This window comes from Pristiophorus japonicus, chromosome 16 (assembly GCF_044704955.1).
Source record: "Pristiophorus japonicus isolate sPriJap1 chromosome 16, sPriJap1.hap1, whole genome shotgun sequence".
Taxonomy (NCBI): Eukaryota; Metazoa; Chordata; class Chondrichthyes; family Pristiophoridae; genus Pristiophorus; species Pristiophorus japonicus.
In genome coordinates this window covers 127,091,488-127,112,004 of record NC_091992.1, presented here as the reverse complement: position 1 = coordinate 127,112,004, position 20,517 = coordinate 127,091,488, and the positions used below count along the sequence as shown (strand labels likewise).

Sequence of the window (20,517 nt, the reverse complement as noted above, 5' to 3'; positions counted from 1 at the left end):
ATCAGATTGTCGTAAAAATCCGTCTGGTTCACTGATGTCCTTTAGGGACAGAAATCTGCCGTCCTTACCCAGCCTGGCCTACAAGTGACTCCAGACCCACAGCAATGTGGTGACTCTTAACTGCCCCCCTACAGTTCAAGGTGGCGGCTCACCACCGCCTTCTCACGGAGCAATTAGGGACGGGCAATAAATGCCAGCCTTGCCAGCGACGCCCACATCCCAGGAACGAATAAAAAGCTGGACTTGGGGTTTCGAGATCCTCCACTTGGTGTGCAATATCCCCCCCAGTGTTGGTTATAAAGGCGGCTCATTTCAGCGTCCCCCTTAGCTTCCATCTGATGGTCCCTCTGCCTCAGTTAACGTACCATTACTGTAGTCAGATGTCGCACCTCAATTATACCCCCCCTCTGTAACCCCAATGCTCTCCCCCGCCCCGTCCCCCCATATAAACCCCACCCAGTACCTGCTGCCGTCTCAGAAGGCCTTGGAGGAGTGGCGGGAGAGAGAGACTGAAGATCTGGACACGGGCGGCAACTCTCTCTCACGCCGCAAGACTAGCATCACCCTTCTCACCGAACACAGCGACCCGTGACCCCGCTCCCCTCCCCCCCCGCGCACAGCGACCCGTGACCCCGCTCCCAGCGACCCCGCTCTCCCCCCCCCAAACACAGCGACCTGTGACCCCGCTCCCCCCCGCGCACAGCGACCCGTGACCCCGCTCCCCCCCAAACACAGCAACCCGTGACCCCGCTCCCTCCCCAAACACAGCGACCCGTGACCCCACTCCACCCCCCCCCCCCAAACATATCGACCCGTGATCTTGATCTTCTTGATCTTCTCCCTCCCTCCCTACCCCCCCCACGTGCGCAAAGTACGGTGACCCGTGACCCCGCTCCCAGTGACCCCGCTCACAGCAACCCCGCTCCCCCCGCGCACAGCGACCAGTGACCCCGCTCCGCCGGCCTTTACCTGTCTGCAGAGCGAGGCGCTCAGCCCGTTGTAGAGCGCCAGAATCCCGTCGTTCCGAATGACGTTCAGTGCCATCCCCGTCATCCTCATCTTCACCTCCTGCTGAGTCTGCAGGTGGACCTGTCCCAGGGAGGCACAAGAAACACACCGTCACTCGCCCGCAGAAGGCAAAGCAACAAAGCTCTTCAACCACAATAAAACAAGACAAACCCGTTCTGAAGCACCCGAGCGAATCCCTGGTCTCGCAGCCCAGGCAACGTAGTCCCATCTGACCCACATTTATTGTTCGCTGGTCTCAGATTCTTGGAATTCCAAGGGGGCTGGGGCTTTGCCAATGGCTGTACTTAGTGCTGCCCCCATTGGTGGATAAACCCTAAATTAGCTCGGTAGGCAGCACTCACGCCCCATTGTCAGAAGATTGTGGGTTCAAGCCCCACTCCAGAGACTTGAGCACATAAATCCAAGCTGACACTCGCAGTGCATTGCTGAGGGAGTGCTGCACTGTCAGAGGTGCTCTCTTTCAGGCGAGACATTAAACCGAGACCCCGCCTGCTCTCTCAGGTGGATGTAAAAGATCCCACGGCACTATTTCAATGAGCAGGGGAGTTATCCCCGTGTCCTGGCCAATATTTATCCCTCAACCAACATCACTACAACAGATTATCTGGTCATGATCACATTGCTGTTTGTGGGAGCTTGCTGTGTGCATATTGGCTGCCGCGTTTCCCACATTACAACAGTGACTATACTCCAAAGTACTTCATTAGCTGTAAACCACTTTGCGATGTCCTGAGGCAGTGGATAAATGAAAGTTCTTTCCTTCAGTATCAACAGGTCTTGATCGATGTAAAGGCCCTCCCCTCCGCCATTTCTGAGTGGCCCCTGAAGTTCCATGGTCTTCACCTTTGCAACCCACACAGGCAAAAGCTCAGACGCCTCTCTACCTGGTGGGCAACATGGGCACCGGGGCCTTGGAGAGGATACACAGGAGATTTAGAACGATACGAGGGATGGGCCAGTAACGTGGAGAGACTGGAGAAGCTGGGATTGTTCTCCTTGGAGCAGAGAAGGTTAAAGGGAGAATCAATAGAGGCCTCTAAAAATGTAGGAGTTTTGGTGGAGTAAATAGGGAAACTATTTACTGAGCTTACAGCATACCCATTGCTTGAGAAGATTAAATATAGAGGGTCGGTAACCAGAGGACACAGATTTAAGGTAACTGGCAAAAGAACCAGGGGCGAATGAGAAGGACATGTTTTAACAACATGGGAACACCACCACCTCCAAGTCACACACCATCCTGACTTGGAAATATATCGGCCGTTCCTTCATCGTCGCTGGGTCACAATCCTGGAACTCCCTCCCGAACAGCACTGTGGGAGCACCTTCACCACACGGACTGCAGCGGTTCAAGAAGGCGGCTCAGCACCACCTTCTCAAGGGGCAATTAGGGATGGGCAATAAATGCCGGCCTTGCCAGCGACGCCCACGTCCCAAGAATGATTATCTTTTTTTGAAGATTTGGAAGGCACGGCCTGAAAGGGTGGTGGAAGCAGATTCAACAGTGACTTTCAAAAAAGGGGAATTGGGAAACATTCGCAGGGCTGTGGGGAAAGAGCAAGTGTGACTGGCACGGTTTTGTCATTATTTCTGGCGCCTCATGGACCCTGTAAGGGGCTGCACGGGCCATTCACAATACCACTGATGGGCGGTCTCTGAAAATTCCATGCAGCCCCAGCACAGTCGTGCAGCTTAAAGGGAACACTGGCAGCAGGATTGCGCTACTGAAGAGCAGACCCAGGCACGATGGGCCGAATGGCCCCCTTTTGTGCTGTAGGATTCCATGCAGTGTGAATACAAGCCGGAGGGCCCCGGCCTGTGCTGAATGGTCCGATCCCACCCATGGCAGGAGCTGGGCCACTACCACTGATCTTCATTCTGGGGGGGGGGGGGGAGAAAGGGGCAATGGGGGTCTCAGTGAGCTATACAAAAACCGCGCAGGGTTCCTGCTCCTGACTGCTAGCCAGAAAAAAAGCTGCATGTACAGGGGGGGGTGGGGAGAAAAGAGAATGGGAGCAATTCAGTTGTCAGCTCAGTGAGTAGCACACTTGCCTGAGTCAGAAGATTGTAGGTTCTAGTCCCACTCCAGGGACTTGAGCACAAAAATCTAGGCTGACACTCCAGTGCAGTGCTGAGGGAGTGCTGCACTGTCGGAGGTGCCGTCTTTTGGATGAATCGTTAAACCGAGGCCCCGTCTGCTCTCAGGTGGATGTAAAAGATCCCATGGCACTATTTCAAAGAAGAGCAGGGGAGTTATCCCCAGTGTCGTGGGCCAATATTTATCCCTCAACCAACATCACAAACAGATTTATCTGGTCATTATCACATTGCTTTTTGTGGGAGCTTGCAGTGTGCAAATTGGCTGCCACGTTTCCCACATGACAACAGTGATTGCACTTCAAAACATAGAAACATAGAAAATAGGTGCAGGAGTAGGCCATTCGGCCCTTCGAGCCTGCACCGCCATTCAATGAGTTCATGGCTGAACATTCAACTTCAGTACCCCATTCCTGCTTTCTCGCCATACCCCTTGATTCCCCCTAGTAGCAAGGACTACATCTAACTCCTTTTTGAATATATTTAGTGAATTGACCTCAACAACTTTCTGTGGTCGAGAATTCCACAGGTTCACCACTCTGGGTGAAGAAGTTTCTCCGCATCTCGGTCCTAAATGGCTTGCCCCCTTATCCTTAGACTGTGAACTTCATTGGCTGTAAAGCGCTTTGGGACATCCGGTGGTCATGAAAGGCGCTATATAAATGCAAGTCTTTCTTTTTCTCCAGCACAGCCCAGCGAGGAGGTCACGTCTCGGGGAGGAGAGGAGGGGGAAGAATGTCAGGGCTGGGGGCGCTGCTGCTGACCCAACACAGTCTCCTCCCAGGGACAAACAAGGAAGCTACACCCATTGCAGGGAACAGGAAGAAGCCTGTAATCATTTTTTTCTTCTTTTATTAAGTCGCAAAGTTTCACACCAGCTGTGCTTATCTGCAAATCTCAAAGTGTGTATTTACAGCCACTTTCCCACACAGATACAATATCAGCCTGCGGGCAAAGGCAACAGCTCACAGAGCACAGCCCACTCGGAAACTGGCACCAGGCTGGTTGAAAACGAGTCAATCCAGATTTTAACTGGGCTGTCTAAAAATTCTTGAATGGCGTTCACTTTTAAAAAGTGATCACAGTTTGGATTTTTACTTGTGTGTTTTATGGTGTTGAGGTATTGAAGTTTTTTTTTTTTTGAATTTAAAAAGCTTGCTCCTGGGGTCATCGCGCCTTTAGTCAGGCAACAGTTTAGCCGCATGCACCAGGAAGGGTGGCGGTCAATCTTCGGGCTGTGGCAAGTCAGCTTCCCCTCAGGCAGAGTGACAGAAAGGGGCCCTAAATTCTGCCTCAGCACCCCTGGGCTGGGAGGAAAATCGGCAACATATCAAATGTGGACTTGGGAACTAGAGGGCATAATCTCAGAATGAGGACTCACCCATTTAAACAGATGAGGAGGCATTTCTTCTCTCAAAAGGATTGTAAATCTGTGGAAGCCGGGACATTGAATACATTTAAGACAGAAATAGACAGTTTCTTAACCGATAAGGGAATAAGGGGTTATGGGGAGCGGGCAGGGAAGTGGACCAGAGTCCATGATCGGATCAGCCATGATTGTATTAAATGGCGGAGCAGGGTCGAGGGGCCGTGTGCCCTACTCCCGCTCCTATTTCTTATGATCTTATAATGAAGATCATACAATTCTGAGCACCGCACCTTAGAAAGGATATATTGACTTTGTGAGGAGTACAGTGTAAATTTACCAGAATGTTTCCAGGGCTCCAAAAGGTTTATATTAAGAGGAGATTATATAAAGTAGGCTTGTGTTCCCTGGAATTATAGACGGTTAAGAGGCGATTGATTGAGATTTTGTGATTTGATAGAAACACTTTCTAAGAAACACGACGTTAAAATCAGAGCCAGGCATTCAGGAGGAGACATTTCTTTAAGTAAAAGATAAGAACATAGAACATAAGAATTAGGAACAGGAGTAGGCCATCTAGCCCCTCGAGCCTGCTCCGCCATTCAACAAGGATGGCATTCTCTCCCAGAAAAAGCAGCAGGAGCTAGCTCAATCAATAATTGAAATTCTCAGATCGCTAAGATTTATTTGCTAGACAAGGGTATGAAAGGAGATGGAACCATGGCTGGTAGGATGGAGGGAAGATACAAATCAGCCCATGATCTGAGTGAGTGGTGGAACAGGCTCGAGGGACTGAATGTCCTCCTCCTGTTCCCAACATCGATGAAAACACCGTCTGCTACCAGGGGTATCCAGGCCAGTCACGTGATCGGACACAGTTCCGACAAAGGTTACCCTGCCCGTTCTCGTCGCAGGTGCTGACAAACTGGCGGAGTGCTTCCAGCATTTTTAAGTTTAGTTTTAGTCAAGGAATCGTCAGAACACAAGCACCAGGAGCAGGAGTCGGCCCCTCGAGTCTGCTCCACCATTCAATGAGATCATGGCTGATCTGATCTTGGCTTCAACTCCACTTCCCCGCCCAACTCCCCATAACCCTCGACTCCCTTCAGCCATGAAAAGAAAGTGTAACTATGGCAACGGAACCCAAAATGGAGCCCACCTCCCCATCATCTGGGGCCCCTGTCTCTCCATTCATGGCCATCCCAGCACTGACAAATGGAGATACAAAGTGTCCCTTCCCTTCCGACCGTTCCAGCTCTCCTGGAAGAAGGACAATACGGTTAGGAGCTGGGTTATCCTCCGCACGTGGACAGCAAGTAACGGGCTCCGTAAAATAGAAGTGTTAATCCTCACTTACTTCTCGCTGTGCGGACCCACATCTCACCAACAGAGCCGGGCCCCGGGCTCGCCTCCCCCTCCGTGCCCAGTCAGCCAACACCAGCTGGGGCAGTGGTGGGAACACGAGCAATCCTGGGCCACGGAGGGATGGGGGAAAAAGGGTCCAGTGTTCCTGATTGCTTTCGAGCGACTGCAGGTGGAGTTAGGCAAGGATAGGATGGGGATCGGCACATACACTCATGCCAGTAATGAAGGTAGACGGGCCAGGCCGGACCAGAGAAAACGATCTCAGGACGTTCCAGCAAACTCCCACACAGCAATGTGATAATGACCCAGATAATCTTCGAATAGTGCCGTGGGATCTTTTACGTCCACCTGAGAGAGCACTCGGTTTAACGTCTCATCCGAAAGACAGCACCTCCGACAGTGCAGCACTCCCTCAGCACTGCCCTGGAGTGTCAGCCAGGAGTTTTGTGCTCAAGTCCCTGGAGCGGGACTTGAACCCACAACCTTCTGACTCCGAGGCGAGAGTGCTACCCACTGGGCCAGGGCCAAGACTAGCCCGCCACCCTCGGCCTGACCGGCGGATTTCGCAGGTGAAGAATGGTCAATTGGGCGGGGTAGCCAACGCCAGGTGTCAACAGCTGTAACCCAACGAGAGTTGGTCATCTCAGAGGAGGTGGGGAAATTTTGGGCGATAGGCACCAAACACATCAGCACAATACCTGGCCTCTTAATAGTTAATGTCAAACTGGCAGCAAGACAAAGTTCACAGGATAAACAAAGTTGGCAAGGGGAGGAAATGCAGCACAGGCTCGATAAACGAGGCCGTGGTTTGCATAGTAAGCGCTCCGAGTGTTACACGATGCAATGCTGTTTACTGCAGGAAGGGCTCAAAGAGCAGTTAGAAATGATCGAGTCACAACTTTTTTTTTTTTAAAGCCATTAAGTATCTGGATATAAATGCTCAACATCCCACAACTTCCCCCCCCCCCCTCAACCCCACGGTTCCCTCGATACAGAACCCCCGATACAGACAGACTCTCTCCACCCCCCCCCCCCCGATAACACCCCCAATAGACCCCCCTCCCGATACAACCCCCCCCTGCCCCGATACAGACCACCCCCCCCCTCCCTGACAAACCCCTCCACCCTCCCCCGATACAGACTGACCCCCCCCCCCTCTCTCCTGGATACAGTCCGACCCCCTTCTCCCAGAAACCTCAGCAAGGCAGTGTGCCAATTTGTGCCAAGTTCGCTATCGGAGGGTGGAATCGTGCCTGGCGCTCTGTAGGTTAATGGAACCCCGGTGGTCTTTTGGCCCCCAAGCTTACATCCATTGAGATCATTAAAAATTCCACCACCTCACCTCTGGGTAAAGAAGTAGGTTGCCCCCCCCCCCCCATATCGAATGTCAGAGCGACAGCCGCTCATTCTAGACCCTGGACTACTGGCCAGAGTCTCATGATCAACAGGCCACATCGGGAGTGCCATCAGGGGGCTGGGGGCCCACCATCGGGGGGGCTACCGTTGTGGGGGGGGGGGGGGGGGGGATTGAAGAAAGTGCAAGAACAGCTTCACTGGAATTGATGCTTAAAATGATGGAAAGGACAAAGCAAGCAAGTCAAAAACAAGAGGCCATGATTTGAGGATAAGCACCAGGTACATAAACAAGCTACATTTATATAGTGCCTGCAACAGAGTAAAACGTCCCAAGGCGCTTCACGGGAGCAATCATCAGACAAAATGCAACACCGAGCCACAAACGGAGATCTTGGGGCAGGTTTGTGCGGGCGTCTTAAAAAGGTGCCAGAATCGCAGAGAGCTTCAGGGAGGTGAAACTCCACACATACAGCTCTGAGTGAGGGGTACTTGGCCACGAGCGGTGATGGATGTTAAATCCTAACGACATTCTAAAGGATACCAGGTAAGTAAAGGGTTCGGGGGGGGGGGGGGGGGAATGGGGAAAACTAGGACAGAGATGGGCTTAGGTTCAAGTCCCACTCCAGGGACTGGAGCACATAAATCTAGGTTGATACTCTAGTGCAGTGCTGAGGGAGCGCTGCACTGTCGGAGGTGCCATCTTTCGGATGAGATGTTAAACCCAGGCCCCGTCTGCTCGGTCAGGTGGATGTAAAAGATCCCATGACACTATTTCTAAGAAGAGCAGAAGAGTTATCCCCGGTGTCCTGGCCAATATTTATCCCTCAATCAACATAACAAAAAGATTATCTGGGTCATTATCACATTGCTTGTTGTGGGAACTTGCTGTGCACAAATTGGCTGCCGCATTTCCTATATTACAACAGTGCTACACTCCAAAATTACTCCATTGGCTGCAAAGCGCTTTGAGACGTCCGGCAGCCGTGAAAGGCGCTATATAAATGAAAGTCTGTCAGTGCAGCCAAAAATAAGATGCATGGCCTCCCTTATCCCCGCACAGCCTGGTCGCTCATTAAATATGAGAGATACACAGAGACAGCGATAAAACTGAGGAATCATTGTGCGGTTATAATTAGTAAGAAGGACTTGGCCGGAACCATAAAACATTTACAGTTTGGCAACACCATCAGTGCTCCGCTCCAGCAAGCTGTGAAACCTGACTCTCTGGACCAATGAGGGGGACAGGAAACGTGCCTGTGTCTGTGAGAGAAGCTATCAAGTAATGGAAAGCAGCAACTTTGAAAGCACACAATCATTCAGCTCCAAGCGCAACATTGCCAAGACACTCACCCCGCGCCCCCTGCTTCCCAAAACCCTCCGTCTGTAAAACTCGCGATTGTCCTATCAAGTTGTGGCTAGAATCGCTCAGGACTGCGATCGTGACTGACAGCACTCACTCTATCTCGTTCTCTCTCTCTATTCCTTCCCCCCTCCCCGCCCATTTGCTCCCGTTCTTTCAAAAGATATTTTTCTAACAGACTTGCTTTTGAATGGGCTGTCGGAATCTGGGCACAAGTGCCAAAGGAGCGTGCACACAGGGTTACGCAGAAAGACAAAGAAAGGTTTGCATTTCAATAGCTCCTTTCAAAAGCTCAGGGGCATCTCGAAGCACTTTACGGTCAATGAAGCTTATTTTGTTGTTGAAGTATTCGATGTATAAACCGTCTGGTAAATGACTTAAAAACTTGTCCACGGATTTAAAAACTGGAGAGAAACAGACGGCGAGAATTAGCAGAAATTTATATCACTGTTGTAATGTGGGAAACGCGGCATCCAATTTGCACACAGCAAGCTCCCACAGATAGCAATATGATAATAACCAGATAATCTGTTTCTTGTGATTGTGGGATAAATATTGGTTCACACGCAGCTACAATCAGCAGGATTATTCTAATTACACTTCCTCACAGCAATGCAGCGGTCGGCTTAAAGAGACAGAGTGAGTGAGCAGCAAAACATGACAATCGTATGTCATGCCACCCTCTTCATCACAGGAGATCGAAAAGAAAAAGTCTTGCACTTATATAGCGCCTTTCACGACCATTGGACGCCCCAAAGCGCTTTACATCCAATTAATTACTTTTGAAGTGCAGTCACTGTGGTAATGTGGGAAACGCGGCAGCTAATTTGCACACAGCAATGTGATAAAAACCAGATAATCTGCTTCAGTGATGTTGATTGAGGGATAAATATTGGCCAGGACACCGGGGAGAATAGTGCAAATGGGATCTATTACATCCACCAGAGAGGGCAAACGAGTTTTAACGTCTCACTCGAAAGACCACCTCTGACAGTGCAGCTCCAAGGGTCAGCCTAGGTTATGTGCTCAAGAATTCCTGGAGTGGGACTTGAACCCACAACCTTCTGACTCAGAGGAGAGAGTGCTACCCACTGAGCCACGGCTGACAGTCAGTGATTCTGTTGTTGTAGTAGTTTATTTCTCGTTGGCCGACAAAGTCCTTCATTTGAAGACAGTGAGCAATCGTTCCCAAGGGATCCCACCCAGAGGGAGGAGTCGAGCCCACTTAATTGGCAGCAATACTGACCAATCCCCAAACAGAGAACTGCGAGGTCACGTACTGGACACAACAGGACATGAACTACGTGGGTCAAGGCAGGCTCTTCAAGATCTCCTGTGAGTGACAGATGGGGCCTTGCCCTCCAAGATAGAGCCAACCATGTCTAGCGTAATTCATGGTCAAAGGAGTTAAATTAGCTCACAAACAAGGACAGTGTGGCATCTTTATTATTTGTGTTGTAACTTTTGGCTTCGTCTCACTAAGAAGTTAATCAGTCCACCTTTCGGAGGACTTGAGAAGCACAGGATCTGAGAGCACAGGGGGCCATTCGGCCCATTGTTCCCATGATGGCTCTTTGGACGAGCTATCCAATTAATACCCCTCCTCCGTTCTTTCCCCAAAACCCTGTAAATTTTCATCCCTTCACATATTTATCCAATTCCCTATTGAATCCGCTCCCACCACCGTTTCAGGCAGTGCGTTCCAGATCACAACTCGCTGCATAAAGGCAATTCTCCTCCTCACCCCTCCGGCACTTTTTCCAATGACCGTAAATCCATATCCTCTGGTTACCGACCCTCCTTATATACTCCATCAAAACCCCACCGTCATTTTAAACACCTCTATTCATTCTCCCATTAACCTTCTCTGCCCCTGGAGAACAACCCCAGTGTAATGTATGCTCACATATTGTAGAGCTATTGTCTGGGCCAAGGGGGCCATCAGCCGGTCCAGGCAACGGGCGGTCGAGAGGGTCGTTCAGCCCGACTGCCTGCCTCTCTTCCACGGTCACATCCAAGCCAGGGTGTCCCTGGAGATGGCGCACACTGTGTCCACCGGTACGCTCGCGGCCTTCCGCGAGAGGTGGGCGCCGGAGGGACTGGAGTGCATCATTTCAACAGGGAACAGAATTTTAATTTAATTTGATATGTCAAGGTACCCTTTAATGTTTGTTAGTTAATTTGTGCCCTTACAAAAGGGGGCACTCGAATTAACGTTCTACCAAAAAATAGTTGTAGAGCTGTTGCATTGTGAGTGGCTTAGCCAGTCACGTGATGTTCACAAGACTTAACAAAGGTTTAACAATCACACTTCACATTACCAGTTCATCCACGATGAGGTATGCGGTTGTGGATGAACTGGTAATGTGTAGTGTGATTGTTAAACCTTTGTTAATAAACCAACTGGTCCTTAACAGCAATGTGTTACTATGAATTCTTAAGCAAGAATCCATGAAGTAAATACATTACACCCAGCTACCCCAGTCTCTGCACGTGACTGAAGTCCCTCATCATTGGTACCATTCTGGTAAATCTCCTCTGCACCCTCTCCAAGGCCTCGAGATCCTTCCTAAAGTGTGGTGCCCAGAATTGGACACAGTGCTGCAGCCGAGGCCTGTAACCACATGTGCCTAATTGCAGTGACCCGTGGATAGAACTCTGGATCATGCTACTGCACAACTAGATACTGGGCAGTAAAGATAAACTCCTGATTGTCAGGAACAGGGGGGCCACTTCCAGGGGAGAAGTGGATGCTCAGCCCAGGATAATATCTAGTGCAGACCCGGACGCTAAAGACACTGGATTTTACAGGAGGCACAGCAGATTTTTCCCCAATGTGGAGGAGATCGGAGTGGTTGAAAGACTGGTGCCTTAGGACAGAGGGGCATGGTTTCATGACTACAGGTCACAAGTCACAGTGGAAAACTGGCACAGAAAGGCCAGGAGTACGTGTGGACTGGTTGGTTCTCGTTCCAACTTCCCGATCTCGGGCTTCGTGCCATTGAGTTGCACTTGACTTTCAGCATTGGCGCTGGGCTGGGAGCAGGGCGCCCAGGCACAAGAACAGAAGAAATAGGAAACAGAAGGAGTCGGCCACATGGCCCCTCGGCCACATGGCCCCTCGAGCCTGCTCCACCATTCAATAAGATCACGGCTGATCTTCTACCTCAACTTTTTAAAATTTGCAGACGACACAAAACTTGGAAGTACAGTGAACAGTGAGGAGGCGAGAGTGATAGATTTCAGGAAGACAGTGAAGTGGGCAGACACGTGGCAGATGAAATTTAACGCAGAAAAATGTGAAGTGATGCATTTTGGTAGAAAGAATGAGAGGACATATAAACAAAACGGTACAATCTTAAAAGGGGTGCACCTGGGGCTACGTGTACGCAAATCGTTAAAGGTGGCAGGGCAGGTTGAGAAAGCAGTTAAAAAGGCTTTCGGGATCCTGGGCTTCATAAATAGAGGTATAGGGTACAAAATTGTGGAAGTTATGAACCACCTTTATAAAATACTGGTTCGGCCCCAACTGGAGCAGTGTGTCCAATTCTGGGCACCACACTTTAGGACGGATGTGAAGGCCTTAGAGAGGGTGCAGAAAATATTTACGAGAATGATTCCAAGGATGAGGTACTTCAGTTACGTGGATAGACTGGAGAAGCTGGGGTTGTTCTCCTTGGAGCAGAGAAGGTTGAGGGGAGATTTGATCGAGATGTCCAAAATCATGAGGGGTCTGGACAGAGTAGATCGAGAGAAACTGTTCCCATTGGCAGAAGGGTCGAGAACCAGAGGACACAGATTTAAGGTGATTGGCAAAAGAACCAAAGACAACATAAGAAAAAACGTTTTTACGCAGCGAGTGGTTAAGATCAGGAATGCGCTGCCCGAGGAGGGTGGTGGAGGCAGAGTCGGTTTTATCTTTCAAAAGGGAGTTGGATAAGGTCAGAATGAAGACAATTAGCAGGGCTACGGGGAACGGGCGGGGGAGTGGGACTAGCTGAGAGTCGGCACAGGCCGCATGGCCATTTTCCCTGCTGTAACCATTCTATGATTCTAACTTCACTTTGCCACCTGATCCTCAGATCCCTCGATTTCCTCAGATCCCAAAAATGTATCAATCTCAGTCCTGAATATATTCAGCGACTCAGCATCCACAGCCTCTGGGTAGCAAATTCCAAAGATTCAGCACTCTCAGATTCACAGCACAACAGCTCACAGAGTCCTTAGGTGAGGCCGGGCAGGTTTTCAGCACGCGGCTCCCGGGCAGCGAATGGAACATAGCCCGGGCTGGGGGGGCGCGACTGACTGACTGACTGACTGCCGCTTCCTTCTATTACAGCAAAAGCCCCGCAGACCACTCTCCAATCGGCTTGCGAAGTGGGCAGGTATCCCTGAATCAACATTACAAAAACAGATTATCTGGTCATTATTGCTTTGCTGTTTGTGGGAGCTTGCTGTGTGCATATTGGCTGTCACGTTTCCCACTCCAAGAGTGCTTCATTGGCTGTAAAGTACTTTGAGATGTCCGGTGGTCTTAAGTCCCTGCATCAGAAGAGGGCAGAATCACTGACAGGAAGTTGGAGAGACTTACATTTATATGTTATGTTGATTGAGGGATAAATATTGGCCAGTACACCAGGAATAACTGCTTGCTCTTTTTCAAAATAGTGCCATGGGATTTTTTTACATCCACCTGAGAGCAGACGTTTAAACGTCTCATCCGAAAGACAGCACCTCCAATAGTGCAGTGCTCCCTTAGCACTGCACTGGGAGTGTCAGCCTAGATTTATTTGCTCAAGTCCCTGGAGTGGGACTTGAACCCACAATCATCTGACTCAGAGGCAAGTGTGCTACCCACTACAGTCCCAGTTATAGGGTGGGTGAGAAACATACATCATTGGGCAGAAACTATCACTGTAAACATTAAACATACAAGATTAACTAAACATGCCCCCCCCACACACACACACACACACACACACACACACACAGGGTGTTATCATGTCACACGAGACCTGTACAGGAAAACAAATTCTTATTTATAACAGACTGTCAGGCTTTGATAGAGAGAGCCATTCCCTCTATCAGTACCACTGCTCAAAAGCATTGAGACAAAAAAAATCTCTATAATTAAATTGCCAGGAAGCCTTGTGACCAGGGGCCTGTGTGGATTCTAGCTGCCTGGTCAAGTGCAAAGGAAGGTTGCTGCAATTAGCTTGTTACAAGAAAATGCAAGGTCCTCCCCATTGAAGCGGTTGGCCAATAAACTGAGTGATGTGGGAAAGCAAGAGGAGAAGTTTCAATTCTCTCTTACATGCAGAGACGACCAGGCAGTTGCTGCTGCTTTGAAGTACATAGCATGCGAACACACACACACACACAGTTAGAAACACCCCCTACACCACACACCCAAACACACAGTATTAGCTCGAAACACCCACCCCCTACACTACACACACACACACACACGCCCCACACCCAACCGAGGCATGTGCAGCACACCTTGGCCAACTCACCTTCAGCAGGTCCAGCGGGTGGGTGCAACACGCCGCGCCGGAGGATGCCAAGCCTCCAAAATACCACCGGGAGATTCGCTTCTCCGGCATGTCTCTGAGAGAGGGGAGGAGTAGGGGTGGGATGAAGCCGTGCTCCTTTGACCGTGGCCTTGCGCCTTATGCAACCCTCGCTACAAGCCTGGCCGGGAGCAGAGAGCGGGACGCCCTCCCCTTAGCTAAATGCACGGTGACAGACACTGCCAGCGGCCCCAGCCCGGCTGCAATCCGCTGCATTCAAGCCACTGCAAGGCGTGGGAGGAAGGGGCCGTTTGCAACGCGCCCAATCTGGGAGCGGGTTTGCAGCGAATGGAACGTAGCCCGGGCAGGAGCGCGCTGACTGACAGCCGCCTCCGCCTATCGCAGCTAAGGCCCCCGCAGGCCGCCCGCCAATCAGCTGGCGAGGTGGGTGGGGGAATACCGCGCTGATTGACAGCTGATTGTATCATTTGATGACGGACCCGGCACGTGCTGTGCTCCAGTGCCCCTGACATGGCCAAAGATGTACAAGGCTGGTGCCTGGCACTTTACCATTCTGGCCCTTGTTTGCCAATCAATTTAAGACAGAAATAGACAGTTTCTTAAACGATAAGGGATTTTGGGGAGTGGGCGGGGAAGTGGAGCTGAGTCCATGATCGGATCAGCCACAATCTTATTGAATGGCGGAGCAGACTCGAGGTGCTGTATGGCCTACTCATGCTCCTATTTCTTATGTTATGTTCTAATATATGGCCCTTAAGATATGGCCCTTACGGCTAAAGGGATCAAGGGGTATGTAGGGAAAGCAGGAAAGGGGTACTGAGGGAATGATCAGCCGTGATCTTATTGAATGGCAGTGCAGGCTCAAAGGGCCAAATGGCCTACTCCTGCACCTATTTTCTATGTCTCTAATCCCTCCACTCAATCATTCAATGGTCACAGCAACAGAAGGAGGTCATTCAGCCCGTTGAACCCGTGCCAGCTCTCTGCAAAACCACTTCAGCCAGTCCAACTCTGAAACATCATGTCTTTTCCCCTGGCGCTGACTCTCCTGTTATCCATTTCAAGTGTTTTCTATTTATTTCAGATTTTCTTAACTTTTTCGATACCAGTTAGTTTTTATTGTTCATCTGTCTTCTCCGCTTTGGATGTGTCCTGTTCTTGCACTTCAGCTGCATTTCGCAAGAAAAAAAAGTGATCTGTAAAGTCATTGCTGGAGTTAGCATATTTCCCCCTCGCCTTGCAATTCGGGTACTTATCCAACTCCCTTTTGAAAGCCACGATTGAATCTGCCTCCACACCCTTTCAGGCCGTGCATTCCAGATCCTAAACACTCGCTGCGTCAAAAAAAGTTTTCCCTCATGTCGCTTTTGGTTCTTCTGTCAATCGCCTTGAATCTGTGTCCTCTGGTTCTCGACCCTTCCGCCAATGGGAAGTTTCTCTCTATCTACTCTGTCCAGACCCCTCATGATTTTGAACACTTCTAACAAATCGCCTCTCAACTTTCTCTGCTCCAAGGAGAACAACCCCAGCTTCCCCAGTCTATCCACGTAACTGAAGTCCCTCATCCTCACTGCCCCACGGCTAGTTATTTAAAATGTTAAATCTCGAACATCGTCCAGCCTGAAGAAAGCTCATCGGCCTGACACATTCTCTCTCCACAGACGCTGCCTGACCTGCCGCGTATTTCCAAAATTAACTCAATCCGGGTTTAAATTCTCCACCTGTAAAAACACGCAATCCCTTTGAAGGCCCAGGGGAGTGCGGATGGAATTCCCCACTCGGGATGTCAATGGGTAGAAAGAGCTTAGGGTTAGGGTTAGGGTCAATGGGTAGAAAGAGCTTAGGGTTTTGGTCAATGGGTAGAAAGAGCTTAGAGTTAGGGTTAGGGTCAATGGGTAGAAAGAGCTTAGGGTTTTGGTCAATGGGTAGAAAGAGCTTAGGGTTAGGGTTAGGGTCAATGGGTAGAAAGAGCTTAGGGTTAGGGTCAATGGGTAGAAAGAGCTTAGGGTTTTGCTCAATGGGTAGAAAGAGCTTAGGGTTAGGGTTAGGGTCAATGGGTAGAAAGAGCTTAGGGTTTTGGTCAATGGGTAGAAAGAGCTTAGGGTCTTGGTCAATGGGTAGAAAGAGCTTAGAGTTAGGGTTAGGGTCAATGGGTAGAAAGAGCTTAGGGTTTTGGTCAATGGGTAGAAAGAGCTTAGGGTTAGGGTCAATGGGTAGAAAGAGCTTAGGGTTAGGGTCAATGGGTAGAAAGAGCTTAGGGTTAGGGTTAGGGTCAATGGGTAGAAAGAGCTTAGGGTTAGGGTCAATGGGTAGAAAGAGCTTAGGGTTAGGGTCAATGGGTAGAAAGAGCTTAGGGTTAGGGTTAGGGTCAATGGGTAGAAAGAGCTTAGGGTTAGGGTCAATGGGTAGAAAGAGCTTCAGCTTGTCACAAGAACACGGGGTTGGAAATTCCACAGGGTTTCCTCAAGACCTCCTGCTCTCATTTTGGCAGCAGGTCGCAGAAGCCTCGGGGAAATGGCGTTAAACAGACATGTGCGCCGTCTCTCTGGGATGTTCAGCCCATTTCCCGCTGAAGTCACGACGAGAGAAAGCCCTCGGGATTTCAGGAACCTTGCCTTTACTACTGTCGATAAACAACTCGGGAATATGAGAGGCAGGGGTGGACACCAAACTGGAAATAAACTTGTTGCAGCACAAGCTACAACTTCCCAGAAAATATATATAATGTAGAGGTGTTCAAAATCATGAGGGGTCTGGGCAGAGGAGATAGAGGGAAACTGTTCCCATTGGTGGAAGGGTCGAGAACCAGAGGACACAGATTTAAGGTGATTGGAAGAAGAACCAAAGGCGAAGTAAGAAAAAGCTTTTTTATGCAGCGAGTGGTTAGGATCTGGAATGCACGGCCCGAGAGGGTGGTGGAGGCAGACTCAATTGTGGCTTTCAAAAGGGAGTTGGATAAGTATCTGAAGGAAAACAAATTTCAGGGTTACAGGGAAAGGGTGGGGGAGTGGGACTGGCTGAGAGCCGGCACGGGCTCGATGGGCTGAATGGCCGCCTTCTGTGCTGTAACCTACATTACAACAATGACCACACTCCAAAAGTAATCCATTGGCTGTAAAGTGCTTTGAGACGTCTGGTGGTCATGAAAGGCGCTATATAAAGCCAAGTCTTTCATTAACCATCCTCTGATTCTATACTTGTACGATCTGAGATACAGACCTCGGTTTGGTCACGCCCACTGCATCTGAGATCTCGGGGTGGATTCATATTAATAAGGCTTCTTTCTCTGGAAAGGAGAAGGCCGAGGGGGTCACATGATAGAGTCTATATAATTATGAAGGGGTTTGCTAGGGTAGAAATAGAGATGTTGTCATTTGTGCAGGAATCCAAAACTCGTGGTCATAACTATAAGATGGTCACTCACAAATCCAATAAGGAACTCAGGAGAAACTTCTTTACTCAGAGCGGGGTTAGAATGTGGAACTCGCTACCACATGGAGTGGTTGAAACGAACAGCATAGATCCATTAAAGGGAAAGCTACATAAGCACATGAGGGAGAAAGGAATCGAAGGAAATATTGATGGGGTGATATGAAGAGGGTGGGGGGAGGTGGAGCATAAACACCGGCACGGACCCCTTGGATCAATGGCCTGCTTCTGTGCTGTACATTCTATATAATTATATACATACTTTTCCCCTCAATAGTAAACTGTGGTAATGAAAGTTCTTTAAAAAAAGAATTAACTTGTGTGTCAGTAAAATGGCACTTGGATTTACTTAACTCCTTTAAGTCAACCTTTGTCCTTTTGAGCCATCGGTCCAAATTCCTTGCTCTGGCACCGGACACAACCATTTAACAATTCACAGAGTTATTCATTTACCTTCCCAGATACACCGTCTCTGCCAAAGGATGTCGCAATGCAGGAGTGACCAGGGACTTTGCTGCAGTTAGCATATTTCACTTATGTTCTACCCCGGAGCTCTCCCCCCTCCTGAAGGAGTTGCCTGTTTGTGGCAGTACAATTCCAAGGGCACTGGCCACCCTCCCACCTAACCTGGGAAATTATAGACCAAAGGATAAAAAAAAACCGTGTGTATTATGTTCCTAACACAAATGAGACTGCACACAGGGAGACTAAAGTAACTGTAACCTCAGTCTTTATTAAGACACTCCAGAGTGAGGAACAGGCCTTAGGGGCTGGCTTATATACAGTGCTCCCAAGGGATGCTGGGATCCCTTGGGACTTCAGGGGATGCGCTCCCTGGTGGCGGAACATGGGAGTACATGCTTTACAGATACACAACATAACTTCCCCCCCCCCCAGTCAAACTGAAAACTATTTACAAGGTGAGGCGGTCAGGAGCCTTTCTTTCCCTGGTGGACTGCCTCGGTACAAATGTCTGTTCTGGTGTGTTGGCTGTGCCCTCGCTGGGCTGGCGTGTTGTTGGCCCTGCAGGGCTGCTGGGTGAGCCTGGCCTTGTTGGGCTGTTGGGCATGATGGGTTCGATTTCCTGGTCCGGCGTGGTGTCGTTAATCCTTTGGGTGTGTGTTGTGGGCTCGAAAAAGGTGGTGTCTGCTGTGGGTTGTTCAGGGCAGTCTGTGAACCGCAGCCTTGTTTGGTCCAGGTGCTTTCTGCAAATTTGTCCATTGTCTAGTTTGACTACAAACACCCTACTCCCTTCATTAGCTATCACCGTGCCCGCGATCCACTTGGGACCATGTCCATAGTTTAGCACATACACAGGGTCATTCAGATCAATTTCCCGTGACACAGTGGCGCGACCATCGTTTACATTTTGTTGCTGCCGCCTGCTCTCTACCTGATCATGCAGGTTGGTGTGAACCAGCGAGAGTCTGGTTTTAAGTGTCCTTTTCATGAGTAGCTCAGCCGGGGTCACCCCTGTGAGCGAGTGGGGTCTCGTGCAGTAGCTGAGCAGGACTCGGGACAGGCGGGTTTGGAGTGAGCCTTCTGTGACTCGTTTAAGGCTCTGTTTGATTGTTTGTACTGCCTGCTCTGCTTGCCCATTGGAGGCTGGTTTAAATGGGGCCGAGGTGACATGTTTGATCCCATTGCGGGTCATGAATTCTTTAAATTCGGCACTGGTGAAACATGACCCGTTGTCACTGACCAGTATGTCAGGCAGGCCGTGGGTGGCAAACATGGCCCTCAGGCTTTCAATGGTGGCGGTGGCAGTGCTTCCCGACATTATTTCACATTCAATCCATTTTGAAAAAGCATCCACCACCACCAGGAACATTTTACCGAGAAACGGGCCCGTATAATCGACATGGATCCTCGACCATGGTCTGGAGGGCCAGGAGCACAAATATATGTGCTGCCTCTCTGGGCGCGTTGCTCAACTAAGCACACAAGCTGCATTGCCGTACACAGGACTCTAAGTCAGAGTCGATACCGAACCACCACACGTGGGATCTGGCTATCGCTTTCATCATTACTATACCCGGGTGTGTGCTGTGGAGATCCGAGATGAACGTCCCCCTGCCCTTTTTGGGTAGCACTACGCGGTTACCCCATAACAGGCAGTCTGCCTGAATGCACATCTCATCCTTACACCGCTGGAACGGCTTGATTGGCTCTTGCACTTCAATGGGGATGCTGGCCCAGCTCCCATGCAGTACACAGTTTTTTACCGGGGACAGCAGAGGATCTTGGCTGGTCCAAGTCCTAATCTGGCGGGCCGTGACAGGTGATTTATCATTTTCAAACGCTTCCATGACCATCAACAAGTCTGCGGGCTGCACCACCATCAACAAGTTTGCAGGCTGCGCCATTTCCACCCCCGTGGTGGGCAATGGTAGCCGACTGAGAGCATCCGCACAGTTCTCGGTGCCTGGCCCGTGGCGGATGGTATAGTTATTTGCTGATAGGATGAGTGCCCACCTTTGTATGCGGGCTGAGGCATTAGTATTTATCCCCTTGTTTTCAGCGAACAGGGATATGAGGGGCTTGTGATCGGTTTCCAGCTCAAATTTGAGGCCAAACAGGGACTGATGCATTTTCTTTCCGAACACACACGCTAATGCCTCTTTCTCAATCATGCTGTGGGCCCTCTCGGCCTTAGACAAGCTCCTGGAGGCATAGGCGACAGGTTGCAACTTCCCTGCAACGTTACTTGTCGTAATACACCCGACTCGGTACGCCGACGCATCACATGCTAGCACAAGTCTTTTACACGGGTTATACAATACAAGCAGCTTGTTGGAGCATAAAATGTTTCTGGCTTTCTCAAAAGCAATTACTTGTTTTTTTCCCCATACCCAGTTCTCACCTTTGCACAATAACACATGTAGGAGCTCGAAGAGGGTGCTTAACCCCGGTCGGAAGTTACCAAAATAGTTGAGGAGTCCCAGGAATGACCGCAGCTCCGTGACGTTCTGTGGCCTGGG

At 50.0% G+C, this 20,517-nt stretch overlaps 1 protein-coding gene across 2 annotated transcripts in view; it reads right to left on the bottom strand.

Annotated features, from left to right (window-relative positions):
- The window catches only part of LOC139227173 (mitochondrial dicarboxylate carrier-like), a 34,609-nt gene extending 20,167 nt beyond the window's left edge, over nucleotides 1-14,442 (bottom strand). The window contains exons 1-3 of one of the 2 annotated variants that reach the window (XM_070858237.1): nucleotides 14,090-14,168; nucleotides 12,645-13,115; nucleotides 970-1,089 (exon numbers count right to left, since the gene is read on the bottom strand). In XM_070858237.1, the coding sequence (XP_070714338.1) occupies nucleotides 970-1,059 (90 nt within the window). In that variant the 5' untranslated portion in view covers nucleotides 1,060-1,089; nucleotides 12,645-13,115; nucleotides 14,090-14,168. Of the gene's footprint in view, nucleotides 1-969; nucleotides 1,090-12,644; nucleotides 13,116-14,089 lie in introns of both variants that reach the window. The other variant, XM_070858236.1, reaches the window with a different exon arrangement.
- Between the last annotated feature and the right edge of the window lie 6,075 nt (nucleotides 14,443-20,517).